Source organism: Fimicolochytrium jonesii (genome assembly GCF_025526975.1).
Source record: "Fimicolochytrium jonesii strain JEL569 chromosome Unknown EV422scaffold_34, whole genome shotgun sequence".
Classification (NCBI taxonomy): Eukaryota; Fungi; Chytridiomycota; class Chytridiomycetes; order Spizellomycetales; family Powellomycetaceae; genus Fimicolochytrium; species Fimicolochytrium jonesii.
The window spans coordinates 1-19,328 of NW_026515701.1; the positions used below are offsets into that span (position 1 = coordinate 1).

General features: G+C 52.0%; 4 protein-coding genes across 4 annotated transcripts; 1 reads left to right on the forward strand and 3 right to left on the reverse strand.

The window, feature by feature from the left end:
- Positions 1-6,403: 6,403 nt before the first annotated feature.
- Positions 6,404-8,642, reverse strand: EV422DRAFT_274179 (uncharacterized protein). The gene is made up of 4 exons (XM_053065897.1): positions 8,511-8,642; positions 8,116-8,442; positions 7,517-8,027; positions 6,404-7,447 (listed from the first exon to the last, which is right to left on the reverse strand). The coding sequence occupies exons 2-4, from the start codon at positions 8,373-8,375 to the stop codon at positions 6,602-6,604; spliced, it is 1,617 nt and encodes a 538-aa protein (XP_052921633.1). The 5' UTR covers positions 8,376-8,442; positions 8,511-8,642; the 3' UTR covers positions 6,404-6,601.
- On the reverse strand, positions 8,596-10,305 carry EV422DRAFT_544428 (adenylate kinase-domain-containing protein). The gene is made up of 3 exons (XM_053071388.1): positions 9,959-10,305; positions 9,347-9,615; positions 8,596-9,251 (listed from the first exon to the last, which is right to left on the reverse strand). Exons 1-3 carry the CDS (start codon positions 10,139-10,141, stop codon positions 8,999-9,001), a joined length of 705 nt encoding a protein of 234 aa, XP_052921634.1. The 5' UTR covers positions 10,142-10,305; the 3' UTR covers positions 8,596-8,998.
- A 2,886-nt stretch (positions 10,306-13,191) lies between these two features.
- On the forward strand, positions 13,192-16,039 carry EV422DRAFT_274201 (ATP synthase alpha/beta family, nucleotide-binding domain-containing protein). The gene is made up of 11 exons (XM_053065898.1): positions 13,192-13,362; positions 13,452-13,536; positions 13,665-13,876; positions 13,938-14,078; positions 14,146-14,297; positions 14,364-14,526; positions 14,607-14,838; positions 14,903-15,017; positions 15,085-15,352; positions 15,441-15,698; positions 15,776-16,039. The coding sequence occupies exons 1-11, from the start codon at positions 13,336-13,338 to the stop codon at positions 15,863-15,865; spliced, it is 1,743 nt and encodes a 580-aa protein (XP_052921635.1). The 5' UTR covers positions 13,192-13,335; the 3' UTR covers positions 15,866-16,039.
- Positions 15,677-19,119, reverse strand: EV422DRAFT_581211 (uncharacterized protein). Its single transcript, XM_053073365.1, has 6 exons — positions 18,177-19,119; positions 17,558-17,787; positions 17,220-17,302; positions 17,169-17,181; positions 16,292-16,846; positions 15,677-16,212 (listed from the first exon to the last, which is right to left on the reverse strand). Exons 1-6 carry the CDS (start codon positions 18,909-18,911, stop codon positions 16,110-16,112), a joined length of 1,719 nt encoding a protein of 572 aa, XP_052921636.1. The 5' UTR covers positions 18,912-19,119; the 3' UTR covers positions 15,677-16,109.
- Between the last annotated feature and the right edge of the window lie 209 nt (positions 19,120-19,328).

Here is a 19,328-nt window from a genome sequence, read left to right on the forward strand (position 1 = left end):
AAACCACAACCGGAGGGGTCGCTATCCAAAATATGCAATATAATCAAGCCGTTCCCAAAGCGACCCTTGTCACTGCTTCTGCAAACACTAGAGATGTTTCCGGTGCGTTAACTACGGGCACATTCGCAGCAAGTGGTTCAGCAACTGTGAATTCCTTGACATGCAATACGAACATATATGCTTCACAAATCATTCAATCTGCTGTTTGTATCAAAGACGGTGTTGTAGATACGTTGTTGACCAATGGAAACAGTTATACGGGGGGCTTCGGACCCATTGGATGGAAACCTGGTATGTCCGGGGACGTTTGTCATGTAAGTTTTATGGGGTATATGAATTCGAACAACAGTCGAGTCACGATCACTGTTCAGATATTGGATCAATCCTCTACCGTAGTCGCCTCTAGAGCAGTCTCGTACTACTGTGATATAAACAATTATCAGACTCGCTACCCATTCAGTTTTCAAGTGCCGTTGCTGTTTTCTTCGACGAATACGCAGTTAAGCGCAAGGATTGTCATACCAACATCTATAACATTATCTAATTCATATCTCAACTTTTGGACGCAATGCTACTAAGTATCAATATCAAGAACGCACGCTCGATGGTCTTTGTCTGTTCCACATGGCATTCTCAGTTGTCCCTTATCGTCTGTGATCCCTGGATACCCGCTCTGAAAAATGAAATCTTTACGGAGACGATTATTCTTCTTGGTAAAAATAGTGTAAATCTGCTTAAAGATTTCCCGATTCTCGTCATTTACTTTGATATATGCCATGTAACCGGGTTTGTTTAACATAGCCCGACATATTCGTTCCAGACTATCGAGGTCTGCTACGAAAAAACGAATAACAACAACTCCCTCGATACATTTGATATGCGAATTGATTTCAAAAACGTTTGGCATGGCTAATGTCTGATGTATAGTATTCAAATCCTTAATTGGTTGCGACACGCAGAAAGGATGCGGATCTTAGAAGTTAAAGATCATGAAAAGCGTAGGCGACTTTGGTCAAAGAAGTGTAGAGAAAGTGTCACGAGGATATCTAGGAATCAAATTGAACAAGTATGAGTAGGGAGGGGAAAAGTAGAAGCGGGGGTAGGTAGCCATTAAGAGCAATCCATAGTCATTCAGGTAGCCATTTTTTCTGACTCGACAAAGAACTTTAGATCGAGTGAAAGGTTGAATTTGATAAGAAGAGTGAAGAGAATAATATGAAGAGAATAGAAAGTAGCCAAGTAGCCATTTATTTTGGAAAGGTGTTATAGTATAAATTTTGATCAACAAGGTGGTGGTGGTGGATATGACCACCACCTTGAGGAGCACATTTTAATATATACGGAGAGAATTCTGGCAGAAAATGGCTACTTGGCTACCATTTGAAACGCTCGACGAAACGGCTCGATAAAAATCAGTGAAAGACGCGTGTTCACTCGATAAAGAGGGAAAGTATGGAGAGGAGGGAAATGGCTACGAAACGGCCACGAAGTGGCTATGAAATGGCTAAAAATGGCTACCACTCGATAACGTTGTTATTCGCGCAAAGTAACAGGACCAATCCGGAGACAACGGAGAGGGTTTCGTGTAGTCCTGGCAAGAATTGGCTCGAAGTCGTTTAATAAAAGAAGGCCCAGCAAGGTCACGTGACTGGAGTCGTGCCGATAGGCTGCTGAGATCTGTAGGATAGGCTGACGAGATCTGTGGCCCATAGACTCATATGCTGAGAATAGGCTGTTGAGGACTATGGGCCATTGACCCGTAGGCTGTTGAGAAGTATGACCTATAGACCCATAGGCTACTGTCATAGGCCACCCATAGGCTATACAGCCTATGGGTGGCCTATGACAACCCGCATGAGAGTTGCTCATTGTAGGTTGCCGGAGAGATCTTGAAGGGTGGTGCTACCATGTAATAATGCTAGGTCCGTTGCCAGAGGCTAGCTCTGTGTCCGCTCGATCTATTGAAAGAATTCTAGAGTTTCTACCTCTTGGGGCGCCGCCCGAAGGCATTTCTTCCCTTTGGGAGTCACCCCAGAGCGTAGAACTCCAATATAACCTATGCTACACGTGATCTCATGCCCTACGCGCTTCCCCGCACTAAGGTGACACCTGCAGCACCTGATTACAGGATGTCACCAGCCGCTGATGTCGCTGAGGGTGTAGGCGGAGGAGTAGGCAAATGCTCTTTGGCGAGGGCTTGGGAAGGCACAGACGTGGCGTCTTGTGAGGCCAACAGGCGGAAGAGCAAGGCTGGCTGTGGCCGTTCCGTTGACCGCAGTTGTTCCAATGCATTTTGAGCCTTCCTCCAGGATGGCAACGTTTGCAAGTCGGTCATCATGCCTTCTATAGATCCCATGAAGTCTTCCACATGATCAATGCGCTGACTATGCAAAGCGACGTCGCTACCGACGCCGTTGATGTAACCAGACACAAGCTGCAAAGCCTTGATGGTCATAGCGATGCCCTCGCGCCCGCGTGTATCGATATCTGCAAACATATGGATGTCAGAGACGTCGGCGATTGTTAAGACAGACAAGCTGAGGTTTAAGCTGTTTTTCGACGTCCCCATTGGGTTCTTGCTCAAAAACGCGATCATCCTGAGCTTGTCACCAATGAAGGCAATGCACGGACTTACTTGCAGTTACTCGGTCCTCTGACTCCATGACTCGTTTTGTGAGCGCCGCCATCTGGTGCTGTATACCTTCTTCAACCGTTGCAACCTTCGTCAGTATGGAGTCGTAAGTTGCTTTGATCGCGACGGCGACATTTGGCAGCACATGCTCGATAGATGCGATTCTTGGATCTGGTGACGTTTCCTGCGCGGCCTTGACTTTTGCTTGGTATTCGAGAAAGACAGTATTGGCGAAGACCGGATGGAGCCAGATTGGGTTTGCTGGAAAATGCGATTGAAGTAATGCGGCATCTTGTAGTAGGCTTTTGCGTAACTTGACTAGCAGGGTTGCCACGTTCTTGCTGGCAATGCAAGGCAGTGTGCGTTCCTTTGGATCGTGGGCATCGAGTGCTTCTTTAGCCCATGGGAAGATCCGGTCAACTAGTTCCTGTGGCGGTTCGACTTCCCTTGCCAGAAAATACCCGCCTCCATTTGCAGGCCACTCGCCGATGGCCCGCATCACTTCTTTGGGGACATCCGTGTCATACCCGAGCCGAAATGCACTACAATTCCAAAGCCCCATATTGGTGATCGCGTTTTTGTTCGCTCCGTTGCCTCTGGCTTCCTTACTACCGGTACCGCGGGTTAAGTGGGTGACCTTGAAAGCGTGAATCCCGACTGCCGCGAAGGCTGCTTTGAACATCTTGTTGTGCGCTTGGTATGTAAAGCGATTGGGATCATTTCGCAGGCCCCCATCTTCATCGTCTGACAAGAGAACCTCGCGAGTTCGTTTCCTTCCAGTTTTGGTGATATCCTTTTTCATAAAGTACGTGTTGTACCACAATGCCTTGTCAAACAGATCCGGTGGAGTTTCCTAAGAGTATCCAGAATTAGAAACAAGCTGAGAATAACCTCGGTTTCGGGCGTCCCACAACGGGGCATGTCCAAAAGCGCACTAATCCTCAGCTTGTCCACCTCAAGAGAAAGGTCGACAAGCAACATGCAACATGTTCCTTACCTTGCTTATATGCCATCGGTAGAAGAGATACACTGCAACATGCGCTATGGCGCAGAATATAACGTTCTTTGCCCGCATGAAACCGACAGTTTCCAATCGCCCAAATTGATTTGTTTTCCCATGCCGCGATGTGAGGTTGACGCCCCATGCTGGCGTGGGTTCTTCATTACCGTCCAACGGCAGAAAGGCGAAACGGGAGAGTTGTAAACCGCGCATGATTTGGCCTCGCTGAAGGGTGGCGTGTTGGATCAGAAAGGACGTGTAGTTCCGGAGCCCGGACTCTGGACTTTGCTGCAAAATAGGAATCCTGAATTAGAAGAGGCCAAGCTGAGGTTTATGCGGTTTTTCGACGCGCGCACGCCGGAGACGTCGGAAAATGCACTAATTTTCAGCTTCCCAACGATCAACCATTCACGCACCTGCGTCCACCAATGCTTCGCTAGATTCAACTTGTCCTTGTTGTCGTAAGAATCACCTGTACTCCCGATCCCTCGATCTTTCAACGCTTTATAATCGTTGTTATACTGATCCCTACTCTGAGTTTTCAGCATCTCCTTTATTGTGGTCGTTCGAGGATAATTGGGTTTGATGTTCTCGCCCAATGCCTGCTGGGAATGGAACAAGTCCGTCACGGCATTGACGTACTGGTCCAACATAGCCCGTGACATGGGTTTTCTGGATGGTAGGGCTGTCCTTTATTGTTCAATGCCCCCCGGGGCTTGACATATTCGTTGAGCCACAGAAGGACTTTGCCCGGCGTGACCTTTTGCGAGCGCCTGTTGGTGTCGCACCATGCCAGATACGACCTCGCACGGTGGCCATATGCGTTGTTAGTCTCAACCGGCCTCGCTCGTTGGTTCTTTTTCATTTGTTTAATGGTGCTTTGGTGAACTTCCGCATCCTGCACGTCTTCCAAGTCCTCCACTATGCTATCGTCGTCCCTCGGGGCGTCACCATCGTCCAGACCAGCTGCAGCGGCGGCCTCTGTGGTTGCTGTAGGGGTCGCAGCCATGTCGTTGCCGTCCAGTGTGTCCAAGCTGAGAATTATGCCAATTTTCAACGTCGCTTTGGACTTCTCGCCCGAAAACGCAATAACCCTCAGCTGTACAAACGAATGCCGTCACCCGGCCTATGGTCACACGCATAACTAATCATTTCCATTGTACCCATGTATGGCAGAAATCCCCCATTGAGGGCATTTCCGTTTTCTATTAGTGCCGTACATAGTCATTTCCCAAGATACATAGGGGGGTCACGTGACTCGCATTACTGGTCTAGTTCTCAGTAACGTGAACGCGTTACTGGTGTCACTGACCCGATAGGTACACTCAGTGGACATAAAGCTGTGTGCATGCCAGATTAAGTCAGTGTCTGACGCGCGTTGCGCGACATCAACTCATCATCCTTAATCTTGGGGCATTGCGAAACCTGACCTAAATGAATGGATCTAGATCTGAATTTCGCTAATACCTAGTTGTCCCCCCATTGGCTGCGATTACGGCTGCCATTCTTGATGGCATTGACCGTGTCAATGCATCAAGATGCGGCTGCATTGTGGGCCATACAGTTTGCACAACGTTGTCCAACATTCCAGGGGTAGGGTTCGCTTTCGATACCTTCCGTTTGAGCATTGCCCACAGATTCTCAATCGGATTGAGATCTGGACTCTGCGCTGGCCAGGGAAGAAGCTCAATGCCGTGTTCATCAAAGAACTGTCGAGTTTCAGCCGATGTATGAATAGGGGCGTTGTCTGCGGAACAACAATACTGCGGAAGGCAGCCAAATCATCGTCAGAAGGCTGGTACTTAGCTGGTCTTCCTGTTGGCTTCTTCGATGGATAGGCGGTTGGTGCAGTGGCACTCTCGTTCGCAAACCTCTTAATAGTGTTCCTCACAGTATTCCTGTGAACGTGCTCCTGCCTTGCAATTTCAGATGTCGTCTTGCCTGCTATATGGAGGGCAACTATGGCTGCCCTTTTTTGTGGTGTGAGAGGTTTCCCCATAGCTGAGGTGGTGAAGATGTTGGCGTGCATTTCGCCATCACGGCTTCGTCGCTGGCTTCAATACTCAAGCTTGCGGCTCCAAAACGCGCGGTGCGCTTTGTGAAACGGTCATTGAAATCCATATGGGGTGCACACAGCTTTTTGTCCACCGACTGTACATCGACTACACGCTTCGGTATCTGCGCGGCGCGGCTTCGCCATTGAACATCGCACCGCCCAATACACTCAGTATCTCCTCCAAACATACTGTACCACTGAACGTTGAAGAGGTGGGAAAGACGAGAACGTAAACCGAGTCACCTCGCAAAAAGCTGTGCCCCTCATTGAAATCAATGTCGGTCACTCACTTGAATTTGGCTTTGTGGCAGTCGCTGATTCAATTCCGGGGCACAGCTTTTTGCGAGGTGACCGTAGCCAATCTCACTGTACCGTTATGCCATGTTACCAGAAAAATTCTAAACCGCGACAACCACTGGTCGTCCTGGAAATCCAATAGAAGTATAATCCATAACAACAAGCGGAAGCAAAAACAGGGGGGTTATCCTCCATCGGGGAATACAAACTACTACTACTAAGTGTACATACGTACTATAAGGGGGTAACAAAGAAAATCTAAAAATTCGACAAGTCTAAGCAATAGGGGGGGCTCGAGGATGTGTATATGTGACTATGGGGAACATGCGGAGGCGTGGGGTACAGTGATGGTTGCTACGCCGTATGTACCAGTCAATTTGAGAGACGACTGTTAATGAGATTTATGTGGGAAGGCGCCGAGGCAGTGTCAAAATAACCGGCCGGGGGTGCTGAGGTGTTGAGATAGTTTGAACAGTAACTTGGTGTGTTGTGGTGCAGGGGATGCTGGCATTGCATGCATTGGTCAGGAAAACGGTGGCCGGCATCGTTTTGGCGGTTTGAGAGAGTGAATGGGAATGTTCTCGTTGTCAAGAGGACGACCGTCAAGTAGCGGACCTCACATGATGGAGCACCCCTTGCAACAGCCAGCCTCATCCTTCTTCGACCTCTTTCCGCCGTTGTCCGACATTCCCATGCTCTGCATCGGCGGCCGATCCACCGACATAGACATGCGTCCGTTGGCGGGCTTTCCATTCACAGGCTGTCCGAACCCACTTCGAGTGCGGTTCAGGGGGTCCCTGTTGTTCAGAGTCGGCGCGAAGGACAGGGCGATGGTCTGACCGGCAGCGGCACCCGCCGAGCGCGCTTCATCGATGGATCGTGAACGCGCGGCGTGGTCGGCGCGGGACTTTGCTTCTTCGGAGGCCATAAGGGTGAGCAGATCGTTGCGGAGGGCGTCGGAGTCGAGCGTGGCGAGCTGGGAGAAGGTCTTTCGGCGTTCGAGGGCTTTTTGAACGGCGAGCTCCATCTCTTCTTCCAGGCTTTGTGGGGCGGCGGAGGGTGTGACCGCGGGAGCAGGGAGGGTGGGGGCGCGCGTGGCTTCTTTCGCGAAGCTCCGTTTGGTTGTGAGGTTGCTTGCATCTGGTGCGGGTGCGACGGGTAGGGCTTTGTTCCTCGTCTCAATGGCAGCAGTTTCTCTTCTGCGCTGCTCAGCCTCTGCCTCCGCTACGGCCTTCTTTTGCGCCAGCTCTTTTTCGGCGAGTGCACGCTCGGCGGCCTCCTTTTCCTGTTGGATAGCACGCAGACGAGCTTCCTCTGCCTCCTGAATCTTGCGTCGAGCGGCTTCCTCCTCTTCTTCGATCTTTTTCCTGGCGGCTTCTTCCTCCTCGGCCTTCTTCCTTGCGGCTTCCTCAATGGCCCGCTGATTGGCCAGGTAGGCTTCACGCGCCGGTTCGCTCATTTGCTGAGGAAATGGTCCATATAAGAAGGATGTTCTCGCCATCTCAGAGTGTCACACAAACCGGAGACATACCTTTAGCATCTGCTGTTCCTCGAACTTCGCCATAGCGTCCTTCTGCTTCCGCAACTTCTCATCCCTAGCAGCCTCCTCCTCCTTCTGCCTACGAAGCGCATCCTCCCTCTTCAACCTCTCCTCCTCATTCTTCTTCTGCTTCGCAAGTTCCAACTTCGCAAACGCCTCGGCCTCCGCCCTCTTCAACTCCGCAATCCTCTCCTCCTCAGCCCGCTTCGCAGTCTCAACTTTCTGCCTCTCAAACTGCTCCATCGTCGCCTTCTGCTTCGCCAACAGCTCCAATCGGGTGGCTTCCTCCTGTTTACGAGCCAGCTCGTCGGCCTCTTTGCGGGATTTTTCCTCGGCTTCGAGTTTCATGCGGAGGACACGGGCTTTTTCGAACATCTCGGCTTCTTGGCGCTTCTTCGTTTCCTCGGCTTCCTGTTGGCGACGTCGGGCTTCCTCTCGTTTCTGAACTTCGAATTGGGAGAGAGTTTCTGCTCGTGAGATCGGGGCTGCTGCAGCAACGTTTCTGTTGACATTGGAATGTTAGAAGAAAGCGTAACCACTTTTTTCCCACGATATCATTCCCACGGTATGGGCACCATAGATCTACATACCCAGGTGCAGCGACGTTCAACGCCTCCTTATCATCCAACAACTGTTGAGCCGCTCCACCCTCCACCCGTTCATGCTCCACTTTCTGCTGTTCGTGGTAAGTGCTCACGTCAGCGGGAGTAGCGATCCCACTATCAATGGCATAGGACGAGTCATAGGCGTGGGTCGCAGCGGCAGCCAGTGGCGAGACTGAGTGATCGACTGCCGGCGGGGAAGGCGGGACGTATTGGATGGGGCTGTTATGGAGCTCGTCTTCGTCCATTGTTATGAGGCGGGGCGTGGGAACTAGGTGGTGGGAAATTGGTGTTCTGAACGTCGATCCGCTGCTGCTGCGTGCGTGGGGAAGGTCAGTCAAATGCGGAGAGGAACAAAAACAACTACGTATACCAAGACGGACCTGTTACGGCCTCCTTCACAAAGTGTGTGCTGCTGAGGAGCGGCTTATGGTTTCTTTGAGGCATCCGCACAATTGCGTCGTCTCCCCAGCGAGGCGTCCTGTGCCTGCGCGGCGGCCCGCTATGGGAACCACGGTGCGATCGCAAAGCGGGGCGGACCAATCGTGTTGTAACTGTTGCTTTACCATTATCTATCTGCCGAATGGATTTTGCCTTCACGATTCGCCTTCCAAGTCGATTCAAGGCATCAGAACAGCGGACAACCTATGACAGTCAGCGGTCTTCTACGGGTTCGTCAGACAGTCCCAATGGTCGCATGAGTGCATTGGTAGCCAGTTCTTCCCAACAAATAGTTTTCTCATTTTCTGTCTTAGCAGTGGGATACAGATCAACCTCCAGTTTGGCGTTGCTTCCACCCTACGTTTCGGCAGCGGCGGTCAACCCAACGTAATCTTACGCCTCATCTAGCATTTCCCTCTTCAGCTAGCATCTAATCCAACCTAGCGAAAACAGCCGACAGATTTGCCCAGACGGCAGCAGGGCTTTGCGACGCGTCGATTCCGGTCCAGATGCCCTTGCGCTTGTAGTAGTCCGCGACGGGTTGCGTTTGCTTGTGGTATTGGTCGAGACGCTTGACGAGGGTTTCAGCATTGTCGTCGGAACGTTGGATGAGGGGCTCGCCTGTCACGTCGTCCTTGTTGGCAATCTTGGGCGGGTTGAAGATTTTGTGGTATGATCGGCCACTATGGGGATGGAGAGGAGTTGTCATGAGTAAATCACGCACCGAAGATGGAGACCTCCTCTGACAGCAATGTGCCACCGCTCATCGATCTCTTACCTTGCGGGGTGGATCAAACGACCAGTGATCCGGTCAACCAGCAGTTGGTCGTCAATCATCAATTCAACGGCGGTCTGAAGAGGCTTTTTCCTCTCGTCCAACATCTGGTCGAGCTTCTCAGCCTGCACAACTGTCCTGGGGAATCCATCCAGAATGAATCCCTTTTTGCACTCGGGGTTGGTGTCCAGGTTCTCCCGAATCAGGTTGACCATAATCTCGTCGCTGACAAGACCTCCCGCGTCCATGACCTTCTTTGCCTCTTTGCCGATCTACAGATAGTGGTAGAAGTGAGTGATGGCACGTCTGGATCAGATACCGTGGGAGACGATATCCCGCTCGCTGTCGTTCGCGAAGAACGGCGAAGCGGGGATTGAGCAGCATTCCGACGTCCAATGCGCAATAACGGGCATTCCCCGCGCCGAGTTCTTCGCTCCGCCTTCCCAGACCCCTTTCGGCTCAGAGTCCTAGTCCTTCGCTCCAAACGAACTCCCTCGATTTCAGCTTCGCTTGCCCCGGAAACGCCCGGAATCGCCCGGAATCGCTTCTCGCTGCGCTCGCACTCGCCCCCAGTCCCATCCCACCAAGTTACACCAAATCACGTTCGAACCATACCTCAGATCCAGCACGAACAGCGGCCCTCAGCATGTCACCAGTAGCCAAGTGGCAGACACAGAATCGTTCCTTGATGGTGGGAGCCTGGGTTCCCTTGCCAGCGCCTGGCGGGCCCATGATAACCATGCGGAGGTCTTTCCTGCTGTCGACGCCGGCGGCGGGAGCGGATTGTGAGTTGCCCATAGTGAATTTGACTGTGGATATGTGGAGGAGGAGGGGAAGGATTTGTTGCGTTCGTTGCTGTTGGGAAGGGGCAGGTGGAGGAAGGGGGAACGATGACGATGGGGTTTGCCGTCTCCAAGCTGCCCGTTGAATTGAAACCGTTAGGGACAAACGTTAGACAGCGTCCGTCACGTGTTTGAATGCCCTTTGCGCGTCCTTCACGCCCTCCGCTCTCCAAATCTTCCCATCTCGAGAGGCGACGAGAGCTGCCTTCGGGACAGCCACGGAACATACAGATGTTCATAGCCGCAAGCAGACAAGGACGAAGAGTTGGGAAGCAAGGACTTCTTCCGAAAGCACCCGAGGAGACAACGCTTATCTTTGTTTGGCCTCGTTCGGCGGTGGAAACGGGTCGTCTGTGTCCGGTCGTCGTCACGGTCAGCATCGCCCGTCGTCGTACAGCTCGGCAACCTCTTCAGTACTACAACTCTGCAAATACACAACCATGCATCTGCCACGATCAGGTATTTCGCTATCGGCCAGCCGCGGGCGCGCAGGCGCATGCTATCGCACTTTAAGGGTCGTAGTAGTTCGTCCATCGACATCACCTTACTCGACGTTTCAGTCAACGACGGCGATATCAGCAAACCCAGCGCTTTCCATACACAGAACAACCAGCACTAACCATTACATCGCTCGCAGGCGCGGCTCTTGGCTGGTTATCGGGAATATTATGGGCTGTGCCGAAAAAGAAGACGACGCATAGAAAAACCATATTGCGCGACGTACCAGTTTTATCACTCTCTTTTTCACAACAGTGCATGAGAAGGGCGACATAGTGGCTCAAACCACTCCGGAACATCTGCACGGTCCTTTTTGCGCGAGTCCGACGCTGATCCATCATTTGTGCAGGCGTTGCACGAAGCAGATATCGAAGGAGTGAGTAAGCAGGATCCAGGAAGAAGTATATCACGATAAGGGTGGAATTCGAAGAAGTTAACGAGACGGCAGGCTGAAGAGGTTAAGGATTGGCTCTTTCCAGTTCGAGCTCTGTCGGAGGACTACGTCTTCTCCAACACCTCGATCGGACCTTAGCGAAGAGAAGGCCGTCGAGGTCAAAACTGCGGAACTGGCCTCGAGTGACGAATAGTAAAAGCGAGATTGAACATACCGCGGCGATCGCGCCCCTCACTCAAACGGACATCACGAAGGAGCAGCTGTGACGGAACAGATCGCTACACTACATCCCCTCCGCGAGCCCTACTTCAGCAGATGTACCAGGGTTGAATTGCGCCCTCAGCAAATTCAAAGCTACTGTGGATCACCATCAGACCGACCGAGATAAGACTGCATGAGAAGAATATCAGACGGCTCCACGTCGAACACAAAGCGCAAAGAGGCGCGTTGGGGGAGGGCTCTTTGGCCGTCCGTCGGGACCATTGCAGCTAGATATTTGGCCTGGAACAACGTTACGACGAGAAAGACTTTGAACAATACAAGCATCGTTGCGAGTTGAGCGGCCGTCGCGAAACGTGGAGGAGGAGAACAAGAAAGATCAATAGTGGCAGAACCCTTTCGAAAAGCGAAGAAACGGCCGACACGGACGAACCATCCCGCCGTCAGGTTGATCGTATGTACTATATGTCAATGTGTTGTTCAATGAATATAGAATCAGCCAGGGCATGTCCCTGCTTGACATGGAGAAGTTCGGTGAAACGGCGGCCAGCGGAAGAGCAGAGTGGCCGGTGGAAATTCGTAGGGCGGAGAAACAGGAGGAGTGGGTGCGCTCGCGTTTGGCGCGACCCATCGAGCGAGACCGTCAGCAGAAACCGGTGGTATGAGAGAAGAGAAAGTGACCGAGGGGCGCGTCGCCGAGCAAGAGTGACAACGACTAGCGGAGATTGGCAGAGCGGAGGCAGAGACATCGACCGAGCAGCAGCGACTCAGAGTCGGGGAAGGGGAGCAGCATCATGCCGATCAAGTGCGAGTAGCTACGCAGAGAGGAGGAAGACGTGCCCAGGCGCAAAAGAGGTACACCGGGTAGCAGAGGAATGCGAGCCCAAAAGAAGCAGCGCTTGGAAGTACGCGTGACAGAGGAACGAGTACAGTACAGAACGCATCTGAGTTGCCCACGAATGACTCGTTCTTCTATGGCAGCAAGGGATCGAAGCCAGGTGCGATAAGAGACATGGACGGAGTCCCGAGGGGATGAAAGTGCGGAAGTAGCCCTGCGAGCAGAACGTGCGCAGAACGTGCCACTCCCGCGGCAGCGTCGTATCGGGATTCGCCTTTGACGGAGACCCTGGCTCGGATGGCGACAAGGCAACTGGTGCCTGGCGGCAGCGTAGGAAGATGACGATACGCTAGATATAGATCCCGCACATGATGAGAGTTAGCAGTCAGTTAGCAGTATAGATGCACGCGTGATAAGTTGAGCCCTTCATATCATAGTCAGTGTCGTTGTCAATCTTGAGGGCGTTGATGTGGCGCAGCAGCGCGTCTATTTTGACCCAGGACACTGAGTCTACTGAGTGCGTCACCATCATCAACCCTGAGGCAAGGTGGAAAGCAACTCTTAAACGAGCGTGGGAAACTTGCAACGTTTGGCAAACACTTCCACAACATCGCAGCTGTCTTATCTCTACATATACAGCCGTAGCCCAAGCACAGACACAGCATTCGCCCTTTTCCTCCACCCGTACAGCTGAAATTCTGAAAGAATGGTATGTGTGTTGCCGACACTATGTAGGGCAGAGTGGATGAACAGCCGCGCGTACTAGGAGCGAATGCCATCCCACCCGGCTACCCCACTCTCGCAGCCAAGCGCTGCAATGGCGTTGAAGATGCTGATTATCCTGCTCGGAAAAACGAAATACTGCAAGCTGACTATGTGTTGTTTTTGCGTCCATCCAGGCGGGTGCGTTAGAAAACGCCAGCAAATTGGTCAAGATTCGCGATGAGGAGGATGAGGGGGCTTTTGGTTACGTTTACTCTGTCTCTGGACCAGGTGCGACATGAGGAAACTAGTCATTTACGCCGGGACATGCCTTGATTCTGGGAATGTGGTCCGGAGGGAGCATGGCGGGAAACCGATGGCGTGGGACTGAAGAAGGCTTTACTAATCGGCGATCCGCACATCTTGCGCGTCTTCTCATTTTTCCTTTCGATCCCTCTCGACATATTTGTTGATCTCGACAGTCGTGGTCGCTGAGCAGATGATTGGCTGTGCTATGTACGAGCTGGTAAGTTACCAGGCTCGCTCGTATCGATAGGCTTTGGTATAGGCGGGGAAAATTACTGACAGGGCTGCATTTGGGCATGTGTTGCGTAGGTTCGTGTAGGACACTATGAGCTTGTTGGAGAGGTCATCCGTATCGATGGTGACAAGGCGACGTTGCAAGTTTACGAGGACACTTGTAAGTGGAGTCATTGGATAGCAGTGCCAATCAGCTGTCGACATGCCCTCGATATGTCAATTTTCGCGGTGGAGCGTCTGCAGACCCAGTGAAACATCTTTGTCTTACCGCTCGTTCCTTCCAAACAGCGGGAGTTACGGTCGGAGACCCTGTCTTGAAGACCGGGAAGCCTCTATCCGTCGAATTGGGTCCCGGTATCTGCTCCAACATCTTTGACGGAATCCAACGGCCTTTGCAAGCCATTCAGGAGGTGTCTCAAAGTATCTACATTCCGCGTGGTATAAATACACCTGCGCTTGACAAGAAGCTCAGCTGGGACTTCGAGCCTGTTAACTACAAGGTACATCCAGATTTCCACGCAGTGACCCAACGTAGAGGCTGACTGTTTCTCCGATATGTAGGTCGGAGATCATATCACGGGAGGCGACATTTACGGAAAGGTTTACGAGAACAGTTTCATCACAAACCACGGCATTATGCTTCCGCCAAAAGCTGCGGGTACCATCACATACATCGCGCCAAAGGGACAATATAACCTTACGGTAAGCACAGACACGTACAAACCGACCATCAACAGATTGTGAAGCTCATGTCCATCATCCTGAATAGGACACGGTTTTGGAAGTGGAGTTCAACGGAGAGAAGACGAAATACACCATGTTGCAGACATGGCCCGTCCGTAGCCCCCGTCCAGTCACGGACAAGCTGGCGGCCGACTACCCTCTGCTCACCGGTCAGCGTGTGCTCGATGCGCTTTTCCCGTAAGTTTGAAAGAGCGTCCGGTAACGTGCAGAAATGGGCCACTCGATCTAATAACGTTACGGCAGATGTGTACAAGGCGGAACTACCGCTATCCCCGGAGCTTTCGGATGCGGCAAGACCGTCATCTCTCAAGCGTTGTCGAAATACTCCAACTCCGACGTGATCATTTACGTCGGGTGCGGAGAGCGTGGAAACGAGATGGCGGAAGTACTCATGGACTTCCCAGAGGTAGGGTTGAAAGGATCTTCGCGCATTCTGCATCGGAAAGCCGTCTTCGGAGTGAAGGACTTACACTACCTCCTCCATAGCTCTCCATCGAAATCGACGGGCGCAAGGAGCCCATCATGAAGCGTACAGCCCTGGTGGCCAACACCTCCAACATGCCTGTTGCCGCCCGTGAAGCCTCTATCTACACGGGTATCACTCTCTCCGAGTACTTCCGTGATCAGGGCAAGAACGTGGCCATGATGGCTGACTCGACCTCTCGTTGGGCTGAGGCATTGCGTGAGATTTCGGGCCGTTTGGCTGAAATGCCTGCTGGTATGTGCAGATGTTACAACGGTTGGTGATTATGGCGGCGTTTGACGCGTTTGTGCCTGTGCAGATTCTGGTTACCCTGCCTACTTGGGAGCCAAGCTTGCATCCTTCTACGAGCGTGCCGGTAAAGTTGTTTGTCTTGGAAACCCAAGACGACAAGGATCTGTTTCCATCGTCGGCGCGTGAGTACAAGCGCTGGCTGCCTTCCATTCGAAGCTGTCAATCTTACTCCCTTCCTCCAAACCCCAGTGTATCACCTCCCGGAGGAGACTTCTCGGATCCCGTGACGCTCGCCACCCTTGGTATTGTGCAGGTCTTCTGGGGTTTGGACAAGAAGCTCGCGCAGCGCAAGCACTTCCCCTCCGTCAACTGGTCCGTCAGTTACTCAAAGTACATGAAGGCTTTGGACGCGTACTACGAGGGCTTCGACCCGGAGTTCACCAACATCAGGACTAAGGCTAAGGAAGTGCTGCAGTCTGAGGAGGATTTGTCTGAAATCGTGCAGTTAGTTGGAAAGGTAAACTATTGGGGACGTTCTCCGACATGTTGAATTTGGGACCTTGGTTGCTGACACATCCCCTTCTTCCCCTTCCGAAATACAATAGTCCGCCCTCGCCGAATCCGACAAGATCACTCTCGAAATCGCCAAAATCCTTAAAGACGACTTTTTGCAACAGAACGGTTACTCCGCTTACGACCGCTACTGCCCCTTCTACAAGACCACCGGCATGCTGAAGAATATGATGGGATTCTACGATATGGCGCGGCACACCGTTGAAGCGTCTTCGGGCACCGTTACGTGGGCGAAGATTAGGGATAACATGGGTGATATGATTTACAAGCTTAGCTCGATGAAGTTTGAGGTATGTTCGGAGTTTTTGTTAGCTGGATGAAGAGGGTCGAGTTTGAAGAACTGATATGATTCTCTTTCTACAAACAGGACCCAGCAGATGGCGAGGATGTTATTAAGGAACGGTACGCCACTCTGCACAAGGATATGGACGAGCGGTTCCGGGCTCTCTTGGATTGAGATGTGTTATAGTACTTCAAATCAAAAACTTTTCGTCAACTTCTGATTTCTGATGGTTGCTCGCGGACAAATTCACGCATAGCGACCTTTATAAAGCACTCTCTTGCATGAGCCGAAAGCTTGATTTGCCATTATATCGAAAGTGCAGGGAATCCGGCGGGGATCCCGTGCAAATCTCGGAAACTATGATCGCATGGATGATCTATCAAAACATGCGGTGCGGTATAAATCCCCAAATTCTACGCTATACTCCGTCCGCGTCCGTCGAGTCTTTTTCACGGTAGTCTTTTCCTACATGGTGGTTCGCATCCTGATGAGCTCCGTGACCAGCGCCTGCATTGAATGTTCTACGGCGTCATTATAGGTGTAGCTTTCAATGCAAGAGTAGCCCGCCTCCTTCGCATCAGAAACAGGCGCGAGAATGACATCTCCCGCAACCCAGCCTGGTTGATGCCCACACGCCAGCCGCATCGTATCCAGAAGTCTTCCACACACGCCTGGTATATCAATGCCCTGGCGGAGTCCATGTGCCGGTGAGTCGCAAGTAAGAATGTGGTTGCTGCGATCGTGCTCAATCCGTCCTCTCCCAACCCCGGCAAAGCTATCGTGGTACGCAGCCCAAGCTTGGGCCCAACCGTGGGCAGCCCAAAAACGCGTATCCCCTCTAGAGTCAGGCTCGGAACTTCTAAGTTTAGGCTTTGGTTACGATCGCGGGATTGGTGAAGACGAACGCGGATAGGATGAGTGAAATTGATGTTGGGTGCGAGCGTGCTGAACCAGTTTAAGGGATCCGTTCGGACTGTGTCGTCGTCGTCGTCGTTGTCGTGGCTGGTACATGAATATGAGAGAGCGAGGAACCCATATCGGGTACGGTTGCGGCCGCTGCTCACTCTCAGGAATATGGTGCCCACCTTCGTTGCTTGATAATACTCGATCAAAAGCGCAAGGTAGTTGTGGTTTGCAGCGTTGAAGTCGGTGTACCTGTCGGAAGGTTGTCGGAAGTATGGTTGACCGCCTCGGTATGAAGGGATGGCGGAGACTTGAGAGCGGCAATAACGTCGCCGTTGCGTCGGCATACTTCCTGTAGAGGCCGCCAACCGCACAAGGGGTTGTTTGATTGTGTGGCCATTGTTGCCGTCGGAGAATGCAGTTCAGGATGCATTGGAGGTGAAATGGAATAACGAAAGCGAGGAAGCAGAGTTTTGACAGCGTGCCCGGTTTTTGACAGCGACCGACTCCGACATATCTGTTGGATTCGCGGGCGTGACTAGTGGGTGACTCGTGCTAAATGTGGGTAACTCACCTCCAGAATAAGACTTTTTTACAGCCAAAGTGAACCATTTGATTAACAAACCTAGCCCCTTTGCCTTCGGTGAGTCGGCCTTACCCGGCCTCCTACAACCAGGGTCTACCGGCAACTGTCTAACTAGTCTAACCCTAGCCCGAGTTACTCACATTTAGCAACGAGTTACCCACTTCTAGTCAATCCCTGGATTCGCACGCTTCCTCTTCCAGCCAAAAAATGGCATCGTTACTACCAGGGAAACCCCTCGATCATCCAAGAGAAGGACAGAAGTCGTGGTATCTTAAGTGCAGGGTATATTGACGTATAATTTACTATGACAGTCAGGCGTCCTAGTCTAGTGCTTCTAAATATACGCGAACGGCATCTTCGTACCGCTGGCCACCTACTGTTTCGCCTTTTCGAGCGATGTACGGAACATCGGCGCATCAGTCGCCCCCCTTCGCGGCTGATCCACGCTGATGGTCTTCAAGCCATGAGCTTGGGAAACCTTGCTTGACGAATGATCTACTTTCCCGGCCTCAACATTCTCCGTCGACGGCACTTCCAAAGTCTCAACACTGTCCGACAAAGTTGTCTTAGATAAAAGACTTGGGCTCTTGTCTAGCCGTTTCCACCACTGAGCACGCCGTGCCAATTGGTCACACCATCCTCAGTTTGCCAAGTGAGTTTGCGTCAGCTCGTCTTCCACGTCGCTTTGTCCCGATCAGGAAAAACAAAAGAGAACATTGCGCATCACAATAAACGTATTCATCTTGATACGTCCCTCGGGCATGAAGGGGTCAACGCTCCCGTTATGTTGACGTCTCCGCGGCAAGATTGAGTCTCGCCCGAAATGTAGACTTCTATATTACTCCCCTCCCTTTACCTCATCATCTCGGACAGTAGAGTACCATAGATCTCAGACTAGTACGCCCTTTCAATTACAACTTGTAGCTTCGGAACCTCATGTATCGATGAATGCTATATATGCATTTACAGATTTTCCTCTTCTCGCCGTGGCTACACACGCGTGTTGTCGGTGGTGGATTGCTCAAGTCCCAAATCATGGGCGGGGATAAACTGCCTCTGCCACGTAGTTTCTTGCGAAAGCGTCTCAACCTGGTTAAGGATCTCCCTGCCTTCCGACCATCCCAGGTACGATGAAAGCCACAACACAGTGGCAAAAGGCGCAGTGACGGCGGCTTCAAAGATGCGTAAGGCGGGTTGCTTGCCTTCAAAGACCACGTGAGCCTGACCCTGGGCCGCAAAGGCGATAGCCGAGCATGTAGCGGCACCAGCAGCCCATGCAAAAGGGTTCACCGGTCGCACGCGTTGAGCGGCCTTGTACATAGCCGCGGCACCGAGACCGACGGCCCCCATGTACGCCGTGGCAGGGATCAACGTTTCCGGGAAGAGATTCGTAAAGTACGCCGTGTAGATGGCCGGGATGCCGAAAACCAGTGCAGATGGGCGAGAGGACCGCACGGCGGTAGCGGTAGCCTCCTTGACGCCCATGCGAGCGATGGGCAGCGGTGCCAGCGTAGTTGACGCAAATGCAAAGCCTAGCCCGACGGAGCAGACATGAAGGGCTCTGTTTTGAGGACTACGGTGGTACCATGAAACGAAGGCGAGTTCGTCAGCGAGAGTTGCACCGTTTGCGAAGAACGGCGAGGAATAGGAGCGAAGACGCTGGAGCACGCGCTGCTTCTGCTCGATGTTGAGCATCGCGGGCGCTTTCGCAATCGATTGCTTCTGGTCCATGGCGACGCTTGACGGCGAAAGGAAAGCAGACCTGAAGGTAGAAGCGGCAGACGGTCGTAGGGCGATGAATGCAGCGATGGACTTTGGACCCAGCGTACATATGTACAGTCACGTCTCGTTTATTTCAATTCCGGTTACTTCAACTTTCGCTTATTTCAACGGTCAGAGGGTTAAGGTTAGGGTTAGGGTTCGGGTAACATTGACTTTGACAACACTGGGAGCACGAGGCATGAGCACACTGAAGAGTTCATTGCTCGCCAGATTCTTAGTGAGGAAGGGTTGGAGGTTATGGGGTTAGCCTAGGGAGTGCCTGTTCACCGAGCTTAGCGTAGGGTTTAATTGCGTACCCGTTTGTATACCCTTAGTACGAGGAGGATTTCAGATATTTCAACTTTCGCTTATTTCAAGGGTCAACGG